The sequence below is a fragment of the Panthera pardus genome, unplaced genomic scaffold (assembly GCF_024362965.1).
Source record: "Panthera pardus isolate Hobbes unplaced genomic scaffold, ASM2436296v1 HiC_scaffold_15, whole genome shotgun sequence".
Classification (NCBI taxonomy): domain Eukaryota; kingdom Metazoa; phylum Chordata; class Mammalia; order Carnivora; family Felidae; genus Panthera; species Panthera pardus.
In genome coordinates, this window is record NW_026526710.1 from 29,894,510 (window position 1) to 29,916,511 (window position 22,002).

At 34.1% G+C, this 22,002-nt stretch overlaps 1 protein-coding gene across 4 annotated transcripts in view; it reads right to left on the minus strand.

Annotated features, from left to right (window-relative positions):
* Positions 1-22,002, minus strand: part of ANKRD12 (ankyrin repeat domain 12) — a 125,882-nt gene that overhangs the window by 73,357 nt on the left and 30,523 nt on the right. For all 4 annotated transcript variants that reach the window (XM_019418463.2, XM_019418461.2, XM_019418462.2 and 1 more), the window contains exons 2-3: positions 17,830-17,967; positions 5,905-6,052 (exon numbers count right to left, since the gene is read on the minus strand). In XM_019418463.2, the coding sequence (XP_019274008.2) occupies positions 5,905-6,052; positions 17,830-17,916 (235 nt within the window). In that variant the 5' untranslated portion in view covers positions 17,917-17,967. The remainder of the gene's footprint in view (positions 1-5,904; positions 6,053-17,829; positions 17,968-22,002) is intronic.

A 22,002-nucleotide genomic window follows, 5' to 3' on the forward strand; every position in this document is an offset into this window, starting at 1 on the left:
CAAGTAGAAATATCACCAACTGACTTTTGGCAATATGGCCAGAGCAGATATTTTTACTTATAAACAACATGCCATTTTAACTCACAATATTATTTTGATCTTCATATACTCAATTTATTGACATACACTTTTCTTTCCAGAATCATTATTATTATTCATGAGTTCAGTTAGGTATAAAGAAGCAAGTGTTGGGGTAAAAAAAAAAAAAAGAAACCAATTTAGAGAACAAGTAAAACATAGTATTTGAAACTTTTAAAGATAAGCCAAAAAGTTTAGTGTTGAGGAAGGCTCACTCAACTGAAAGGAAAATAACTGATAAAATAACATTTAGACCAATTCTAAACTAAGTGGGTAAATGGATTCAATGACAAGTTTTTAATGAAGACTTATATTTCTAAACTGAACATATAAAGTTAGCAACTAGAAAAATTCCATGAAGAATATCTGACATGCCATTTAAAGACAAGCAAAAATGGGCTCCATATACTGCAAAGAAAAGAAAAAGCAGGAACCGATAAGTTGTGCCAACAAGTTGAATTAAATGAATTACTAAAAGCAGATCATATTTTTGCAACAGATTAAAGCATAGTGAATAAACTAAAATTTCAATTATATTCATTAATATAAGGAAGTGGCAGAAGTTTACTGAAATCTACCTTTGGCAATAAATTAATCCACCCTGACTCCACACACCCTTTGGCTTTTACTCAAATAAGTATGTTTATATTTGGTGCATCTAAATGTGTATTCTATAAGGATTTAATTCAGGAGCTGAATTTTTAAGAGCTTCCATATCTTGTCCCTTGACTCACCCACTTCTGTGCTATACTGAGACTAGGGTTACCTAGGAGGTTTCTGTAGAACACTGAGTGCCAAGCAGAGTAATTATCCCTCCCTGATATGTTCTCTGTAAGCAAGGTAAGACAAACAATAGTTGTATTTTAAAAGCCATCTTTTTAGTTAATATTCTGTTTCGGGTTGCAAGAGAATAAGAGAAAAAACCAAGAATGACTAAAAAGGTTTGCACTATATGTTTGAAAATTTTTAAAGTAAAAGTTTCAAAGATGGGGGAGGGACAAAAGAAAATCTGTAATAAATAATATCCATGAAAATCATCAAAAGGTGATCATCCTTATTAGGCAAAGCACTGATTTTATCAGCTACTCTAACGTTGTTACCAGAAAAATTCTTTTTGTTTTCTTTTTTAAAAAGTTCCTCTCTCCAAATTTGCTTGAGTCATATTAAACAGGGTAAATCCTTCAACGGCATCAGGAAAATAGAACTTCTAAGGCTGGCTGGCAGAGAAGATTTAGTTTAAAACATCTGAACATGCTTCACAACTGCCACCATGGACTTTGGGAAGAGGTCATACTGTGTCTCTTTGGATTTTCTCATGCTGCATTATCTACATATGCCAAAAGAAAAAAATTAGTAAATAAATAATGAAAACAAAGATTTTTAAAAAGTGAAGGACACGGTATCTTTCTACTTATTTAAACATACAAACTAAATATAATGTAGTACCACTGATTTACTTCTATAGGACATTAGATCTATCAAACCTAAAGAAAAACGTACCCCAATGTTATTTGAGGTTAAAGAACATTCATATACTGCTGGTGGCTTTGTAACTAGGTATAATTATTTAGGAGAAACATCACAGAAGTATTTAATCCTTAATCCTGTAACCCTACTCCTGGGAATGTGTAAGAAAGAATTCAGGGTATAATAAAAATACAATATGCAAAGATGCTCATGGTGACATTAATCGTAACAAAATAACTGCATGTTTAGTTTGAAGGCCAACAAGAGACCTCTCATGTGTACTCTCAAGACAGCTGTTTATTAGTATTTTCATGTCAAGGGATTGTGGCTTTCCCTTGGATGCCATTAGACTAGGAAAACAAAGAAGTATGATTTTTTGACTGATAGTGCAGTCACTAATAAACTAATAAAGTTCACTTAGGTACAAAAAATAACTATTTGAGATAACAGTTTTTAGTTATTAATTACTATACTAAAACCTATATACAGTGTCAGTGTTGAAAGATGCCTACCCAATATTCATTTTCCCCTTCTTAACAAAAGGACACCAGTTTTGATTAGGGTGACAATACAGCCAACTGAAAGTAGTTAACTTTCCAGACTCCCTTGTAACTAAGGCAGACTAACCAATGAGATGCAGGCAGAAGTTTCTAGGGAGATTGTTTCATCAATAAAAAGGCAAAGACTCACTGGAAAAAAGATACTTTGTCGTTGGGTCCTCCCTCTCGTACTTTCTGCCAGGAGGAGGCAGAAGATATTCTGTGAGTTTACAACAAAATGCTTAAGGACAAAGCCCACGTATGACTTAAGGGTGAGCACAGAATGATGAAAACATCCCAGTCCCTGATGGCGTTACTGAACTACTGTAACAACCCTAGACTACTGATACCTCCTGGACTTATTACAGTAGATGAAAAAAAATCTCAATCTATTTTAAGCCAGTGTTTGTCGGTTTTGTTTTAATTAACATACATAAACTGATTTTACACACTATGTCAATGAAAGATTACAATTCTCTGAAGCTGGCATTACATGTACTTTTTTACAGATGAGAAAATTGGGAGTTATAAAGGCCTCAAATTTTTTTTGGCCAGGACAAGTAGGGAGCTGAGTAGGGACACAACACTGATCTGTCAGACTCCAAAGCCTCTGATAATAAACACTATGCTATGATTTACCTCTACTGTAACTACAATTAACTTATCCTGCCAGGATTCTAGACAAGGAGAGACTGAAAATAAAAGCTAAAAATAAGTGACAAAGCAAGCTATAGGTATAAGGAATAATTTGTCTTCTTGTCACTCTATATATTCATCTCCTAACATTTCATGAGACAAAATTTATGGGAATTCTCTAATAGGATAGGACAATGTGGGATACTGAAATGATATAAGCAGATATACTGGAAATTTGCTGAAATAAATAGTATTATGACACATCTGTAAGGACCCACTAGCATGACTTCAAATTACGCTGTAACGTTCCCCCAAATTTTGTCTAGTTAAGCAATTACTTTTTAAAAGTGTTATCTTTTAAAAAATTAATAAATATTAAATAATTCAGAGTTATAAAGCTTAAGACACACTAGGGTATCTCAAAATGAAGACTAAGAATGATTCATCCAGTTGATAGCAGTATCTCTGATTTGGCAGATCACTGAGTCTTCCTTGAAAAGTATGAATATCTATTTAAAAAAGTAATTGGGGTGCCTGGGTGGCTTACTTGGTTAAGCGTCTGACTTTGGGTCAGGTCATGATCTCATGGTTCATGAGCTCGAGCCCCACTTTGAGCTCTGCACTGACCTGCAGAGCCTGCTTGGAATTCTCTCTCCCTTCTTCCACTCGCTCGCATGTGCATACACATGCATGCGCAGAAGTCTCAAAATAAATAAACTTAAAAAAAAATTTTTAAGAAACTGTTTTACAGAAATAATTATGCTCATTATTTTAAAAATTCAAGTCCTACAAAAAACAAAGAAAGTAAAAAGTCATTCAAAATCTTGGAAACAGAATGTTAACATTTAGTAGCCATCATTCCAAGCATCTCTCTAAATATATATAAAGAGAAAGGAACTGGGGTGTATGTGTGTGTGTTAATTTACATACAAACAAAAATATCACATATACGTTACTATTTTAAAATAAAAAGCTGAAAGATTTTATTTTAATCCAACATAAAAAGAAGAGGAACTAGGGTTCCTGGCTGGCTACTCTTGACCTCAGGGTCATGAGTTCAAGCGCCACACTGGGTTCAGAGCTTAAAGAAAAAAAAAAAAAAAAAAAAAGAAGAAGAAGAAGAAGAGGAAAAACTCAAGGAACTGCTTCTTTTCTACAAGAGAGATCATACACTAAAATATAAATACATTATATGTAAACATATATGAAAGAATTTTAAATAAAGATTAAAAAGTTGAAGTAAATATTTTTAAAAACTATGTATTTCAGTTGTAGACAATATCAGTTATTCCTTTGCATTAAGAGATGAGCTAAGTAACATTATTAACATTCTGTCCTTATTCCCAATCTTTTATTATTATCCCCACTCTTTTATTTAACCTAAGTCAGGGTTAAAATATTTACATTTCTGTTCTGGGCCCATAATACAGTAGCTAGGTTTGGCTTAGTTCTACAACTAAACAGTCTTTTATATTTAAACAATTTTATCTTTCAAAACGTGTGTTAATATATGCCCTGTGTGCACATACATACAAATATAAATATACACAATGTGGCTTTTAATGCAAACAGTACATATTATTTCATAACCTATTTTTAAAATTTGAATGCTATGAGCATCTTTTTACTTCATGTATTCTTCCACAATGTTATTTTTAAGAGTAAAAATCATATTGCTTCATTGGATTTACCAAAATTGAACAAATTCTCTACAACTTAACATTTTCCTGGGGTTATTTTTGCTCTTCTAAGTTAAGTAGAGATACACATACCTTAAGATAATTTTCACTATCATCAATAATTACTTATATAAATTCCAAATTAAAGAATAAGTCAAATGTTAACAACCTTTTAGTTTTGGATAAATGTTTTCATATTTACCTCCAACAATATATTCTTTTAATTTAGACCAACTAAAGCAAGTTCCTATTTCTGGCCAGTGACCACCTGGTACAATTTAGGCCAACGATTTTGTCAACTGTTCTATATTGTATTTCTTTGATTACTATTGATATTTTTTATTAAAAAATTTTTTTAATGTTTATTTATTTGGAGAGAGAGGCAGAGGCTCCATTAGTGCGGGGCTTGCTTGGGATTCGCTCTCACCCTTTCTCTCTGCCCTTCCCCTGCTCATGCACTTGCTCTCTCTCTCAAAATAAATAAATATTTTTAAAAAATTTAAGAACATGAACAAAGCACAAAATTTCTTCATCACTGCAAAAAAACACCCCACAATTTTCAAGGCTTAAAAATGTCATGTTTAAGAACAACTTCTAATTCAAGCTAAGACAGACAGCAAAATAAATACACAAAACGAGACCTACCTACTAAAAACATATGAAAAAATTTAAGTACTTTCTAAAGCTATCTTAGCACAGGGCATTTCAAGTATGTTCAGATTCCACAGTCAAGATTATTTCTAAAGTGATGATTAAGATGGCCAGAAAGATATTACATAAACTCAGAATGGGACAGTAACTCTGTGAGTGAAGCTGAAACGTTAAGAACAGTTCATTATTAATATTTCATGCAAGGGATAAAATAATTATGATAAACACATAACAGTCAAGTTTATATTAGTTTCAAGAAATGATCAGTTCAGAGCTAACAAAATCTAATAGTTTATTAGATTGTGGTAACAAGTTACTTCTGATCTATTATGAACAACCGGGACTGACAGATGTCAAGGACCATTTCTGACGTATAAGAGTTTTGAAGAAAAAAAGTACCATGAATGGGCTTAGGCAATAAACCTCAATCTTTTTTTTTTTTCAGGGTGGGGGAGGGCATATTTCTGATTCATTTCTGAATCTAAAATGCCTAAATGTTTTCTTTGTTGGGTTCACTACTGTGTCCACAAAAACTCACATTTTTCTCAACTGTAACATATCCTATGCTGTATATCAGAGTAAATTTTCATCATTGAAATGCTATCCAAGAAATTAAGTTCTGAAAATGGTAAGATATTTGTAATAAACCTTAGAGTAAGGAAAGAAGCAAATTGTTTTTATCTGATTAGAAATCGTGTTTGAGTGAGAAACAATGAATTTCTGCCCCAAAATGATATATCTGAAATACCAAAATACAAATATTTCTCTATAAAAATGGGGTGCAAGAGGAATGATATGAAGCAAATCATAGTAAAAGAATGATTAAGATTTTATCAGAGAACAAATTATTCTACCTGTGTCTGAATCTCGTTCTTCATTTCTTGATGGGCTAATGGTAAAAGGAAGTTTACGTTTCATGGACGATTTCTCTTTCATCTCCTTGCCCACATCACTTCGGTCAATTTTTGGAGTTTTACTGTATGATGCAATCTTGTCTTTACTCTGTTAAAAATCAAATATGAATACAGTTATAACAATATTAGCTAAGCAAGACAGTATTTAAGAAATTTATGAAGAAAATTTTCAAATATATTCAAAAGTAGAGAGATATTACAAACCACTATCTTTAATGTATTCAAGAGCCAGTTTCAACAACTGTAACATTTTTTCTAACTTGTCACATATTCTACTACTTTTACTTAACAATATAATTTTAAAATAACAGTAAAACAAAAAATCTTGAATAAAACTCTGTAAGCATAATACACGTGTCACCATCAATGAACAAATATATAAATCCGAAAAAGTGATTCTGGATACAATAAAATATATTGTGTTTTGTTAATATCCTGTACCCACTCCAGGTGAATATCCTACCTTCATGGTCTACAGCCATTATCAAGTTCACACTTATTATAATTTTAATATCTGAATTGGTACTGTCCATCTAAACTGGGCTATAAGAACTCCTTTGTGAAAAACATGCCAGACACTAAGAACTAATAAGCCACATCACCTTAAAAGAACAATTCCCAAACTATCTATGATAATAAATGAGAGATGATACTTGTAGAGATTCTCAGAAGCAAGTTAGAAGTAGACTCAGATTGCAGAAGATACCAGCTTTCAACCCAAGAAAAGAAAATAAAGGAAGGAAAAGGGGAAAGAAGATAGTAAATAAAATAGTGTTTTTAGAGTGGAATTTATCAATAAAATCAAAAGGTGATTTTAAATGAGCAATAGAATAAGACTTCAGTGAGTCCAATCATGAAAATGAAAAAGAGAAATAATAAAGATTGGGATTGAGACCTACATACAATTCCAAAGGGGTTATGGAAATGTTACAAAAAAAAAAAATACAAAAAATACTGTATTCATTTTTATATCACTAAAATTTTAAGATTATTTTCTTAGAAAACACACATTACTAAAAGTTGACTCATGAGAGAAACAAAAAACCTGAATAGACCAATGATCATAGAAGACAATAAATCCATACCCAAAGATTTTAAGTTTACAAAAAGGTACTAGAGCCCAGAAGATTTTACAAGAGATTTAAAACAAGTTCAAGGAACAGATATTTCCCATTTCATGTAAATAATACTACAGCATAAAGGTATGATTAGAAGCTACCAATCAATCTTTAAGTCTAAAACATACCAAAAGATAGAAGTTATAAGCTAAATTCCTTATGAAATAAATGCAAAAGTAACTTATCTTAAATAAACTGTCAAATCAAATTTAGTGTCTTAAAACTTAGAATCAAGCAGGCTCACCCAAAGAAAACAATAATAATTATTAGAAATCTCTTTAAGACAACTCACCATATCAAAAAATTAAAGAAAAACCATATGATGATCTTAACAGGTGACAAAAGTAACATCTCAACAGAGTCTACAGTCATTTTTGATAAATATATTAACAAATCAGGAAGAGAATGTGATTTCCTTATATCTTAACTGATAAAGATTGCTGAAGAATAACAGCCTTATATTATTTACTTCTCAGTTGTAAAGTTAAATTCTCTTGAGCTGTTTTTCCACTTCTGCCAATGAAATCAAGCTTCACAGGCATGTATTTTGTTTATGAGGTTGTTTTAAAAACGTAGTTTTATTATTATTAAGGTATGGTGAAGCCAACAAATCAGGTGACTACTGTCACTGAAAAGGCAGTTTGTTACTCACAGTTCCCAAGGGAGGGCATGCTATACACCACATAGGGCCACAAAGGGTAGCACCACGGTGGGTCAGGAGGCATAGGGAGAGAAGGGAAATGTGGGCAAAAGCTTTTATTGTGGTTTCCTCAGGAAAGAAAAGGCAAGGCCTGGCTTGCAGCAGTTTCTGGGGTATGGGCACTGTTTCTCTTATTGTCTGGTACATGGCTCTCATGTAATTTATTAGGGCAGGGACAGTGGCCCAGAATGTGAGAGTTGGATACAGTTGGTGGTTGGGTTTGGACTCTGGATTGGTTTGCATATGAAATATATGGTCACAAGTGAGTTAAGATCTCTGGGAATTGGCCAGCCATGGGAACGGCAGTCTCCCCAATATCAGCAGGCCCCAATGTCAAAGCATCAGAAATAAAAAGGCATGATTAATACAAAAGTTAACCAACAAAATTCTAGAGACTTGCCTTAGAAATATTAAGTCTTTATTATTAATAAAAGAATCTAAGAAAAACACGAAGATGTCCCTTTTCCCTTGCACCTGTGTAAGTAAAGATACTGTACTGTGCCATAAAACAAGTTAAAAAAAATAATTTGATAACACGTTGAGTGGAAAATGTTCCCTAGAACATATTGATCATACTCTCCTCTGCAACAGGGTGATCAGGGTGCACATTTGCAACTGCTACCAACTAGTTCTGTTCGTTGTAAAATAAAATTGTCCTTGGAAGTGTTACCTGAACAAAGCGTTTTTGTGAGATTCTTCAACACTTTAAAAATTATTTTCAGATCTAGGGAAAGTAACTTTCAAAATAGTTATATCCAATTGTCCTGAAATTTCTGTATTACCAAATGATATAAATACAGTATCAATCCAGGAACAAATCACTGGCACATTCTTCTCCCATATCCATGACATAGAAAAGTCTAGGACTCTGTTAGATTATTTCAAAATATTTTAAATCTTTTTCATTTATATTACTGTTATTCTTTCAATAACCTACAACAGCTACCATACACAGTAATAAAAATATCAATGTATCATTTGGGGTCTACTATACATCAATAAATCAGTAACAGCAAAACATCAATGGCAAAACAAGAATGACTTTCTATCACTGCTACTGCTAGACAATGTACTGGTAGCCTTTACCAAATCAGTTAAGATAGAAAAAAGAAAAGGTAAAAATTTACTCAGAAAAAAATATGTACATAGAAAATTCTTGAAGGATATAACCCAAAATGTTGATAGCTATCTGTGGGTAACAGCACTACTAATGTGTGGGGAGACAGTTCCCCATGGGTCTCTTGCATATCTGCACCTCTTACACGCAGAAGCACTAACTCCCTTTTTTGGGACTATCTTTTCAAGAATATCTATATGGAGAACGGCATTGGAAGATATGATCTCCTCCTGGAGCAAAGAGCAGATCCGTTTACTATTCCATATAATAAACAGTTTCTCCCTTTGGGGCAAAGTTCTGATAGACTTACTGTCCATTACAAAATATTTGGGGTTCTTCTCCCGTACTGCAACCCCCTTTTATGTGTAGCTGTCACCTGGCTCTCTTTGTATCCCCTTGTGAGAAATAGGGCTCAGGTTACAGGCACAAATGCTGACAGATCACTACTACTATTGCCTATGAGAAATAAACTTTCCTTTCTATTCCACTCAAGAGTTTCACATCTGCTGCCAGCATCCATGAAACAGATTAGCTTGCAGGTAGGGTAGGGTACAATCTCAGATTGTTGATGGTTTTTTATAAGGCAATTTGTTTTCATTAGTCTTCTATGTATTTTCTAATTTTTCTATAACCAACATGTATTACATTACTTGAATGGTAAAATAAAAATTTCTCTATATCACTAGGCTATGGAATAATGAAAGTCTGAATTATATTGATGGAAAGGATAAGACAGCTACTTAGAAAGTTAAATGATTCACACCTACTCCCACACACTTCATGAATTTAACCTAGATTTTAGATTTTCATAGAAGATTTTATCAAAGATTTTGATCTACAAATCGTAAATACTAATTTATAGCTGAAACAGAAAAATTTCTAAAAACTAAAATCAATGGGAAAAAATCCCACATATTAGTGAAAGGATAAACTATATGAAGAATTATGAGTAGACATTTTTGATGAACCCCTATTATATATTTAATGAGATAATGAAAGCATTTTATATTAAAAGTATATTGCTAGAGAATGTTATTATTTAAAATTATGCTCTATTTAATACATTTAAGAAATTAAATTTTGGTTCAGGTTATTTTATCTAGGATCTCATAATGGCAATAGTTTGTGTCCTATTAAACTGTAAACAAGGTCTCTATTAGAACAGCTGTATACTCATTTCTAAATTATATGGAAGAAAAAACTCAGAAGAAGCTTGAGGCTGGCTTTAGGGCCACTCACTCACTAAAGAAAAGACAAACAAAAGAATACGCTTTGCAAATATACAGTTGACTAATATGATTGTGCTTCCTCTCCTACCCTCCCTTCTAACCTCATTTTGTTGTAAGCAGCAGCAGTTAACATGGTCTATAAGCAGGAAATTATAGCCCTTCCTCTTCTTAAGGTACAAATAAGCAGTCAAATATCTATTTAAAACTGAATAACATTACTTTAAAAATTTTTTTAATGTTTATTTATTTTTGAGAGAGAGAGAGTGAGAGGGGGAGGGGTAGAGAGAGAGGGAGACACAGAATCTGAAGCAGGCTCCAGGCTCTGAGCTGTCAGCACAGAACCCCATGAGGGGATCCAACCCACACGAGATCATGACCTGAGCTGAAGTCGGATGCTTAACTGACTGAGGCACTTAGGCACCCCAGAAAATTACTTTTAACAACAGCTTTCAATGTCAAGTTGCTCAGAAATCCTGTAAAACATGGCAGTAAGCACCATGTGCATTGCCTCAGAAGAGTTTCTGACCCTTACCCAAACAAAATAAGTATGTGATCTTGAAAAAGTACTGAATGATTGAACAGAGACTGAGAACAGTTAAATATATCACTCTGGGTAAGCCAAAAGTTCATAAAGGAAATATATAATATTCTGTATTTATTCTTCCTATGATATAAATCTAATGATTTTTTAAAAATGTTTATCTAGCTTTGAGAGAGAGTGCGAGGGGCAGAAAGAGAGGGAGAGAGAGAGAATCCCAAGCAGGCTTGGAGCTATCAGCACAGAGCCCAATGTGGGGCTCGAACCCATGAACCGTGAGATCATGACCTGAGCTGAAATCAAGAGTCAGACACTTAACCGAATGAACCACCCAGACTCCCCTGTATAAATCTAATGATTAAGAAGTATTCTTAATTTACCAAAGCAATGTTTTTAATAGAAATGTTAGTAAAAATGTCTGCTTTTTGCTGTTGTTTCTACATTTTTATGAGGCCAATGCTCTGCCACTACTGTATATTTACTGGCAGCTTTCAAAAGATACATACGAAGTATCCAGGAAGAAAGAAGTTTTAACAAGCTGACATCAAGCAGCCCAAATATAATTTCACAAATGCAACCTTCACTATATTCAAACATTTAGAAATGAAAGTTCTAATTCTCTCCTCAAATCTAGCACTGTATTCTGTCCCTACAATTCTACTGAAATTACTTTTACCACACAAAGACATTGTAAGGTATCCCAGCTGACAAAATCCAGTGGCCTCATTCTTCCTGTTCATCTCTGTGGCATTTGGCATATAGACCCCCTTAGCTACTCTCCTCTGTTTAATCTCTCCTGGTTCTCTCTGTCCTTGTTTCCCATCTCTCGATGATTCTGAAAGTATTTGAATTTCCCTAGGCATATTCTCCTTCCTTCTTGCTCTACTCTCTTTGGGTTCTATCTCCATAATGATAAGGTTAACCTTTTCAATGAATCCTCATTTCCAATGAGCTGTTTTGAGTTCTGAACTTTGATCTATCTCTAACTGCCTACCAATACTTCTTGTTGGATGTTCTGATGGCCAACTCAACAAGTACAAACCAAACATTCTTCTGAAAACAACAATTCTTCTATTTCCTAAATTCCTTCTCAAGGAATAGTTCAATCAAACTCAGGGTGGATCCAGATTACTTTTCCTACATACACAAGTTTAATTCATTCAACATCTTTTATGTCTGCCAAACTCTTTCCATCCCCATAGCCACTGCCCACACTGCCTTTTGCTTGGATTTTTTAAAAAACACTCTAACTGGTCTCTACTATGACCCTTTTGGCCCAATGGCTACAGGATAAATTCCAAGTTCCTTAGCAACACATCAGGCCATAATGAACTGGCCGCTGTCTAATGCTTACCTCCCACCCTCCATCCTCCACAGGCCACATCCTAACTTTATATGTATCTATTACTGTAACAGATTTAGGTCTTTTTTACATCTTGGACTGTCCTCTGTTCCTACTTTCCTGCTGGCCAAATACTTAGTCATCCTTGAGAATCCAGACTAAGTAACTTTTCTACTGTGACACCATTACTGACCCCTCTAGAATTGTTTGTTTCTCTCCTTTTTGTCCCATCATTATACACTCAATACTCTCATTAAAGTGCTTCTTACAGTGATAAAGAAATTCTTAAATTATGGTATCTGAGACCATCTCAGAAGATCTGCAAGGCCAGAAATATGCTCACAGTAACACTAAGGTGCCACCTGCACCTTTCTCATTCTCTCAAGAATATATACTGCAGCTCTCTAGACACTACATGACAAGTGATATCCAAATACACTGCATGTAGATGCAGATGAGAATTTGGTGGTCTTCTGTTAAGTCACACACTAAAGATATGTGCAAAACCAATGACACTCTTCTCACTAATAGTTTTTGTCTTGGAACATATAGTTATTTTCCATAAAAATATACTATGTGGGTAAACATACACATATGTATTTTTTAAACCAGTTAAAAAAAAATCTAAAGTTTTTCTCAGTTTCAATTTCTGATATTGTAAATATCAACAGATATACCCACATATAAAAAAGCTCTTTGGGATCTTTAGTTACACTGAAGGGGTCCTGAGAGCAAAACATTCAGACAAACAGGAAGAGTGTTAGAGTTTAGAGTCTTCATGAAGACTTAAATCACGGCTTAACCACTCACTGTTTTATTCCAAGTATCATAAAAGAATATATAACACAATAGGAATCCAATGTAAGATTTGTTAAATAAAAGGAATAGTAAAAATACTTTGCTTATGATTTGTCACATTTGGCAAACTAAAATATCATTTGGGGAAAGTCGTCTATGGAGGAATAAAGGTATTAGCAACTTACCTCCCCAAGAAACAACTATAAATCTAGACAAAATTGTCAAAAACAACCACCTTAAGGCTCCCAAAACTGAAAAAAAGCAAACAACAAATTGAGAAGCATTTTTTTTTCCCCTCAAGAAAAACTGCTGAACTATGGACAAGAACAGTTGAGTGTCTTTGGCATTTTTGCCTGGGGAATGCTCTCACATTCCCTGGCTGATGCTTAGTTTGCATGAAGTGCTACCAGGGTGGGGCTGGCAAGAAAAGCAGCATCTCTGCTGCCAGAGTGTGTCAACTCGAATTGGCAAAGAAGGTGTAAAAAGCCTATCCAGATGCACTGTTTCTAAAAATAGTAAAGAGGGTAGGAAATGATTGGAGGGGGCAAAAAACATACATCTTATTAGCCTAAGGTTGTGATCCTGCTGCAGAAGAGCATCAAGCCGGTGAATAAGCAAGAAATTTAACAGGGAGATTACAGAAATGAGAGAGCCACAGGGTGTGCCAGATAAGACTGACACACATCCCTGGCTGAGAGGAGAAGATCAATGGGAAAGATCGGAGAAGGGCTAAGCTCTCCATGCATCTCTCACTGACAGGGAGATTGTGTGTACATGCAGAGGAAATCTGAGAGGGTTCATATCCTCTACATATCATTAGTTGACTGCACACAAGCACAGCAAGACCTAGGTGAGCCCAACAAAAAGTAAATGCCAGGACAGATTTCAAAAATGCCCTAACACTGAATGCACTCCCCAACACAGGCAAGTCTGCCTGTAGAAGGTGGAAATCTGACTGGCTCGTGGTGTTTGAGTACAACTCCTGACCAATCAATGGCTGCTGACTAATTTATACAGACACAGGGGTACCTCTGTGGAAGCAAGACTAAAATATAAAAAGAAAAAAAATGGATACCAGTGGTTGTGACAAATACTGCAAACTCCTAACATTTTCCTCAAAAAAAAACAAAAACAAACAAAAAAAAACAAACCCCCAAAAACAAAACAAACCAAACAAACAAAAAACCAACTTAGCAACAATTACAAGGTTCCGGTGGGAAATAATGAGCACCCACAACTGTAGAACTGCTACAGTATATGACCTAAATTGTCCAGTTTTCAATAAAAATTAAGACATACAAAAAAGCAAGGAAAAAGTATTCAAGAGAAATTTCTCTGAGTAAGCCCATATACTAGATTTGAAAGTTATTATAAAGAAAGAAATAAAACAATGTTTAAAAATTTTAAGTATGACAATAATGACTTATCAAATAATACCAGTAAGGAAAAATCACAGAAAGAGCCAAATGGAAATAATGGATTTGAAAAGCAAAGTAACAGGGCGCCTAGGTGGCTCAGTCAGTTAAGTGTCCCCGACTTCAGCTCAGGTCATGATCTCTCGGTTTGGAGTTCACACCCTGCTTCGGGCTCTGTGCTTACAGCACAGAGCCTGGAGCCTGCTTCAGATTCTCTGTCTTGTTCTCTCTCTCTCCCCCTCCCCCACTCACATGCTCACAAAAAAAATGAAAGGCAAAATAACTACAAATATATTAGATACGTTCAACAGCAGATGTGAGATGGCAAAAATACACACACACACACACACACACACACATATATATATATATATAGAAAATCAGTAAATTAAATATTACAAATTTCATGAAAACCTTAAATCTACAGATCCAAGAAACTCAACAAACTCCAAAAAGGATAAACACAAGGGAAAATCCTAAGCACATGACAAAGAGAGAGAAGCAGTGAAAAAAATTCATTGTGACAAAGGTACAAAACAATTAATAGCTGACTTCTTATCAGAAAGTTAAAGCAAGAAAGTAGTAGAGTGACATTCAATCTACTAAAAGAAAAAAAAGTCAAGAAATCTATATCCAACAACACTGCCCTTTGAAAATAAAGCAAGCAAACAGTCAACAAAAACCACATATTATATAATTCCATTTGTATGAAACATCCAGAATAGGCAATTCTATAGAGACAGAAAGGACTGGTGGCTGCCTAGGGCTGTGGGAGTTGGGGACAGAATGAGAAATGACTACTGATGGGTACATAATGTTTCTCTTTTGAATGAAAATGTTCTAAAATCAATAGTGGAGATGACTGCACAACTCTGTAAATATACTAAAAACTACTGAATTATATACACTTTAAATACGGTATGTGAATTATATTTCAACAATATTGTTTTTAAAATATGGAGAATCAAGATATTCCTCGATCAATGAAGACTTAAAGAATCATGGCTGAAGATCTTACAGTAAATGCTAAAATTCTTAGTTAAGAACATGACAACCAAACAGTAACTTGAGTCTATAAAAAGAAGAAATTAAGACTGACAAAACTGGCAAATTTATAGGTAAAAAAGAATTGTATGAATATGTATTTCTCCTCTTATTTTTTTCAAAGATAAAATTGTATAAAATTATAATAGTCTGTTATTGGATTGGTAACATGTTGATGAATCCATGTATAGATACATAGATACACGAAAAAAGTGGAGGAAATGGAGCTATACAGAAACAAAGTTGCTATATTTTACTGAATTAAGTCACTATTAATTTATAATACTTAGATGCACAGTATAAACAACAAATCAGCATCTTAAGATTACAATTTAAGAAACGCAGTTTAAAAAATAATAAATTTAAATAGTATATTAAAAAATATTTAAAATTAGGGGTGCCTGGGTGGCTCAGTTGGTTAAGTGTCCAACTTCTGCTGATATTATGATCTCATGGTTCGTGGGTTTGAGCCCCACATCGGGCTCTGTGCTGATAGCTCGGAGCCTAAAGCCTGCTTCAGATTCTGTGTCTCCCTCTCTTGCTCTCTGCCCCTCCCCCACTTGAGTTCTGTCTCCTTCTCTCTCAAAAGTAAATATTAAAAAAAAACTTAAAAAGGGAGCACAGAAGGGAGAAAAACAAAAAAAAATATGAAACATAAGAACACAGAACAAAATGGAAGATATAAGTCTAACCCTATAAATAATTATGTTAAATGTAAATGGAGTAATCACTTTAATCAAAAGGCAAAGATTGCCAGGGCAATCAGGTACGACAAAAAAAAATCAAAGTACCCATACTGGAAAAGAAGTACAATTATCTTCATATGGAGTTGACATGATTCCACATGTAGAAAATCTTAAGGAATCCATAAACTTTTAGAACCAATAAATGAGTTCAGTAAGATCATGGAATAGAAAATCCCTACATACAAATCATTTATATTTATATATACTAGCAATGAAAAATCCAAAATGAAATTAACTACAATAGCATCCCAAAGAATAAAACACTAATAATTTAGCAAGAAGAGCTCAAGATTTGTACACTAAAAACTACAAAGTATTGCTGATGGAAACTGAAGATTTAAATAAACAGAGAGATATTCTCTAGTGATAAACTGGAAGACATACTGTTAGGATGTCAATACTATCCAAATGGATCTACTCAATAAAATCCCCATAAAAATCCCAGCAGGCTTTTTTGTAGAAAATTTCATAAAATTTAGATGGAAATGCAAAGTACCTTAAACAGTCAAATGGTTTTTGAAAAGAATAAAGTCTGGAAACTTTAAATTCCTGATTTTGAAAGCAGATTTGGGGTTGCCTGGGGATGGTGTGGGAATAGGGACTGAATGCAATGGGCATGACGCTCTTTTAGCAATGATGTAAATGGTGTAAACTGGATTGTGATGATGGCTGCACAACTCTATAAATTTACTAAAAATCACTGGATCATACACTAAATGAGTGAAATTTAGGGTATATAAATTATACCTCAATAAAGCTATTAAAAACAGTATTTGTATACAATGTTCATCACAGCTCTATTCTTGTTTGCCAAAAACTGGAACCATTTCAGATGTTCTTCAACAACAACAAAAAAAGACTAAGGGGGAAGAAAAGACATAAAAAGGAAAAACAAAACAAAACAAAACACCAAAAAGAAAAATTAAAAAATAATGTGTAATGGGGCGCCTGGGTAGCTCAGTCGGTTAAGCGTCCGACTCTTGATTTCAGCTCAGGTCATGATCTCACGGTTTGTCAGATCAAGCCCCACATCAGGCTCTGCAATACAGTGCAGAGCCGGCTTGGGATTCTCTCTCTGCTCCTCTCCTACTGATGCATGTGCACACGTGCTCTCTCTCAAAATTAATAAATAAGCTTAAAAAAAGAGATACTGTGTAAAATTTACAGAAGAGACTAAGAACAGTGAGACCAGTTAGGAGACAATTGCAGAAGTCTAAATGAAGGTTCTGAGAGCCTAAATTAAATAGGAGTGAAGAAGGATAGATGTTAAAAGACAATCACAGGTCGTTGCCAATCACTAACAATAAACAACAAAAACTATTAACATTTACTGAGCATATATTATGTAACAAGCATTGCATTAGGCACCATACTGATGCCATTTCATTGTCACAGCAATTCTATAAAGTAGTCTTGTCTTCCAATACAGAGAGATACACTGAGGCTAGAAAAGTCATATAAATTTATCCAAGGCTAAAGACAAGGAAAATGGAACTGCTACTGTGTATGTGTTTTGATACTGGGGGTCAGGAAGTGGAGAAAGAAATGCCAAATGACTGTGATGTCTTGGATTTTTTTTTCACCCCCTCTCAATGATTATTTCGTAAGTAACTATGCCATATTAGTAAATGTGTTATCTCAGGGAATGAAAAACAATCTTATCCCAGGAATCCAATTTAATTTTAAAGGAATTAGATAAATGGTTTGGATTTAACTGGCATCCAACTGTTTTTATTTTATGGGTAATTACTAAAATTACCAATGGGGAGTTTTTCCCAGTTCCAAAAGAGTCAACCCATCTTTAAGATAATCATATACCTTTCTTCCATATGGTTTTTCTACCATATTGCTGTCACTGTCAGAATTTTCACTCTGAACTGGTTTTGTGAACCCAGATTTGGGCATCTTATAGCTGTTCAGCTAGCTTCTTCTTTTGTCAGTCTTCTCATCCTGGATCTGTAAAGAATGGACATAGGAGGGTTATTTGTATACATCTGCAGTAAAAACCTACTTAAAGGTATACACCACAGTTAATGTAATTTGTTATTCTCTGTCTTTGTAAGTCCTAGCCTAAAGTAAGGTTTCATTTAAGAATTTGAGCTTCTAAAGTTCTCTTGTTTAAGTCCATTCAATTTGTCACTGAAAAGAAGAAAAGAGAACTACTTTTATATTTTTTTCCACCTTCTCTAGACTAATACCTAATCTCCAGTTTTCCAGGTAACCACAAGCAGCAGAAGTGAAAGCAGTGGCAAAGGGTTTGTCATTTCAGCCTGTCTCTAAAGGTAGAAAGTTCTAACAGATTCTCTGGTAGTTCTGTATTGGTCTGGAATTTATTTCTGAAGACCCAACCAAGAATTGGATAGGTCTGGTTGGCAATTTTACCATTTTAGATTAACTTAAATGTATGAAACCGTTCCAAGTTAAAATTCTTGGAAATGTTTATTTTCCTTCACGGAACTCCCAGACATCTCTAGACAGTCACTTTATCAATCTATTCATTGACTGAATTCCTACCATACTGTAATTATGTCATATATCACTTTCTTTCTAACTTGTTCAGTTTTCTGTCTCCTGCTCTGCAATAGGTCAAGGACCCTGATAGAAGCCTAAGCTTACATTTTAGACCCCTCCAAAAAAATTCCAAGCAGGGAGTTTTAAATATAAAAAGGGAAGTCATGGCACCTGAGTGGCTCAGTTGGTTAAGCGTTCGACTCCGGCTCAGGTCACGATCTCACGGTTCATGAGTTCGAGCCCCGCATCAGGCTCTGTGCTAACAGCTCAGAGCCTAAAGCCTGCTTTGGATTCTGTGTCTCCCTCTCTCTCTGCCCCTCCCTGCTCATACTCTGACTCTGTCTCTCTCTGTCTCTCAAAAATAAAGATTAGAAAAAATTAAAAAAAAAAAAAGGGAAGTCATGAGACTAGACCAGCACTGCCATCTGATGACCTACGAGCTACATGTGGCTGCTGAAAGTTAAATTAACTAAAATTAAAGTAACTACTGTACAATACAGATACATTCCTATTATCACAGAGAGCTCTACTGTATACTACTGAGCTAAACTGAGGTTGCTGGCCAACAGAAGCAAGACTTGGACCACAACAATAAACAGAACAGACCAGTGTAATTTTTAGTTTTCATGCTATTAAATTTCCTACAGATGAATATTATAGGTCTAAGTAAAGCTACATTCTAGCATCTAAGTGAATTATTAAACAGAGGATTAGTAAGATCTTCTGTGTTCTTCGAATTGTTCTATTGGTGATTTAAAATATTTGATTTCAATAGAAACAAAACCCAAAGTCACCTAAATGAACTGAGTTAGCTTGTAAATTATCAAAATTAGATTAAATTAATCCAAACATAGCCAAATCAGACTACATTCCAACAGAAAAAAACTGCCAGAGTTCAAATAGTTCAAATCTTTTATAGAGGGGGAAATAAACTTGAATAAGGAAACTTTTTTGATACTATACACCAGGCAGAGTTTACCTTGGGATCATGCAACTGTTTCAACTGATACCATATAAACAGAATCACTTAAACATAGCACTGTCCTCAAAACTAGCCCTGTGTAAAGCTTACAGTTAAAATTAGGAGTCATATATAAACAGAAGAATTCTGACTCAAAAGCAAAATGGATCTACATAATATCACCAGGCATTAGTCTAGGTGAGATTTATAAAGATAAAGCACTTTGTAGGTCAAGCAAAGCACATTATTGGTGAATGAAGGAGTGTCATGAATATTTTTTTAAGAATATTTCAGATAGAAGGGCACCTGAGTGGCTCAGCTGGTTAATAAGCATCTGACTCTTTATTTTGGCTTAAGTCATGATCTCACAGTTCATGGGATCGGGCCCTGTGTCGGGCTCTGCGCTGACAGCATGGAGTCTGCTTGGGATTGTCTCTTTCCCTCTCTGCCCATCTCCTGCTCTTTCTCACTCTTCAAAATAAACAACTATTTTAAAAAACCATACACAGCAATAAAATATATTAATAGACTATATGTTACGAAAAGCTTACATTATCTTTCAATAACCTTATTTGGAAAACTTCAGAATAAAAACCAAAATTAGATTCTAAAAATATTACTTCAATCAACTAATATTAAGCATTTAATACATGGTTCTGTGACCTCAATATATAATGTAAAGCCAGATCAACCAATACAATTATACACAGGATAATCAAAATCACACTAGGTAAATTAAAATGGAATATTTTAAAATATAAAAATAACCCAATAGAACCAGTAAAAGAAAAACTGAAGAATGAAAAACAGAAGGCACAAACAAAACAATGATAGACCTAATCCAAACATACCAATAATGATATGAAATGCAGATGGACTAAACACACCAATTTAAAAAAACTGTCAGATTGTATACCTGAAACTACTGTAACACTGCATGCGTTAACTATGCTGGAAATAAAGATACAAACAAACAAATAGGAAAACTGAAAAAGAAAAAAACAGACCATCAAACAGGGGGAAAATGACCATACTATGAGCTGTTAACAAGAAATTCATTCATATGTAATTCTATAGGTAGGTTAAAAAGTAAAAGAATGGAAAAAGATATGCCATGCAAACACTAATCAAAGGAACACTGGGAGTAACTACATTAATATCAGACAAAACAGTTCTCAAAGAACTTTACTTATTACACACTGATAAAAGGATCAGCTCACTAAATGTATATGCAATTACAACAGACCTTCAAACTACAGGTAGCAAAAATTGATAAAACTGACAGGAGAAATAGACAAATTCATAATTATAGTTGTAGGCTTCAACTACTCTCAGTAAGACAGAAAATCAACAAGCATATATAAAAGAACTGAAAAACGTCATCAATTCAAATCAACTGGATCTAACTGACATTTGTATGAATATACATTCTTTTCAAGGGCACACGGAATTTTACTGACAGGCCATGTCATGAGTCAAAAACAAACATTAATAAATTTAAAGTAATTAAAATCATATAAATGTTGTTTTCACATTATGAAGAAATTAAACCAGAATCAAATATAGAAAGATAACAGGAATATATCCAAATTTAAAAATAAAGAAGAATCAGCAAGACTGAAAACTGGTTCTTTAAAAATAAATACATAAAAAAATTTTAAAAATTTGCCAGCTCTGGTAAGACAAATTAGATATAAGAGAGAAGACCTACCAAAATCAGCAATAAAAGGAGAGCATCCCTACAGATCCTACAAACACATGAAGGGGTAATAAGGGAATATTATCAACAACTTTACACAAATAAATTCAACAAATTAAGTGAAACAAACTTCTTGAAAGGCACAAACTACCACAGCTCACTGAAGGAAGCAATCTCAGTGGCTCAATATTTATTAAAGAAATTGATTTCATATTTAAAAACAAAGAAGACTCTAAGCCCAGGTGACTTCAGTGGTGAATTTCACAGAACATGTAAAGAAGAAATAATGCTAATTCTACATACCCTCTCCTGAAGAATTAAAGAAGCAGGAACATATTTTATAAGGCAGGTCATCAATATCTTGGTACAAAAGTCAGAGTAAGTCTTTTATAAGAAAACTACAGATCCATATAATATCTCATGATCATATGCCAAAAAAAAATCCTCAATAAAAATACTAGCAAATTAAACCCAACTATATATAAAAAGGACAATCCATCATGACCAACTGGGATTTATCCTAGTAATTCAAAGTCAGCTTAATGTGTGAGAATCAATCTGTGCAATTCACCGTTTTAACAGACTAAAAGCCAACTGATAGTCTCAACAGATAGAAAAAGCATTCGATAAAACTTCATACTCATCAATGGCAAACAACTCCCAGTAATAGAACAGAACTCGAATGCTTTGTCTCCTAAGATCAACAGGGAGGAAAGAATGTGCACTCTCATCACACCTCATTATCTTTCCCCCACTGGCTTTACTGAGATATAACTGACAAAAACTATTTATATTTAAGGTGTACAATGTGGTAATTTGA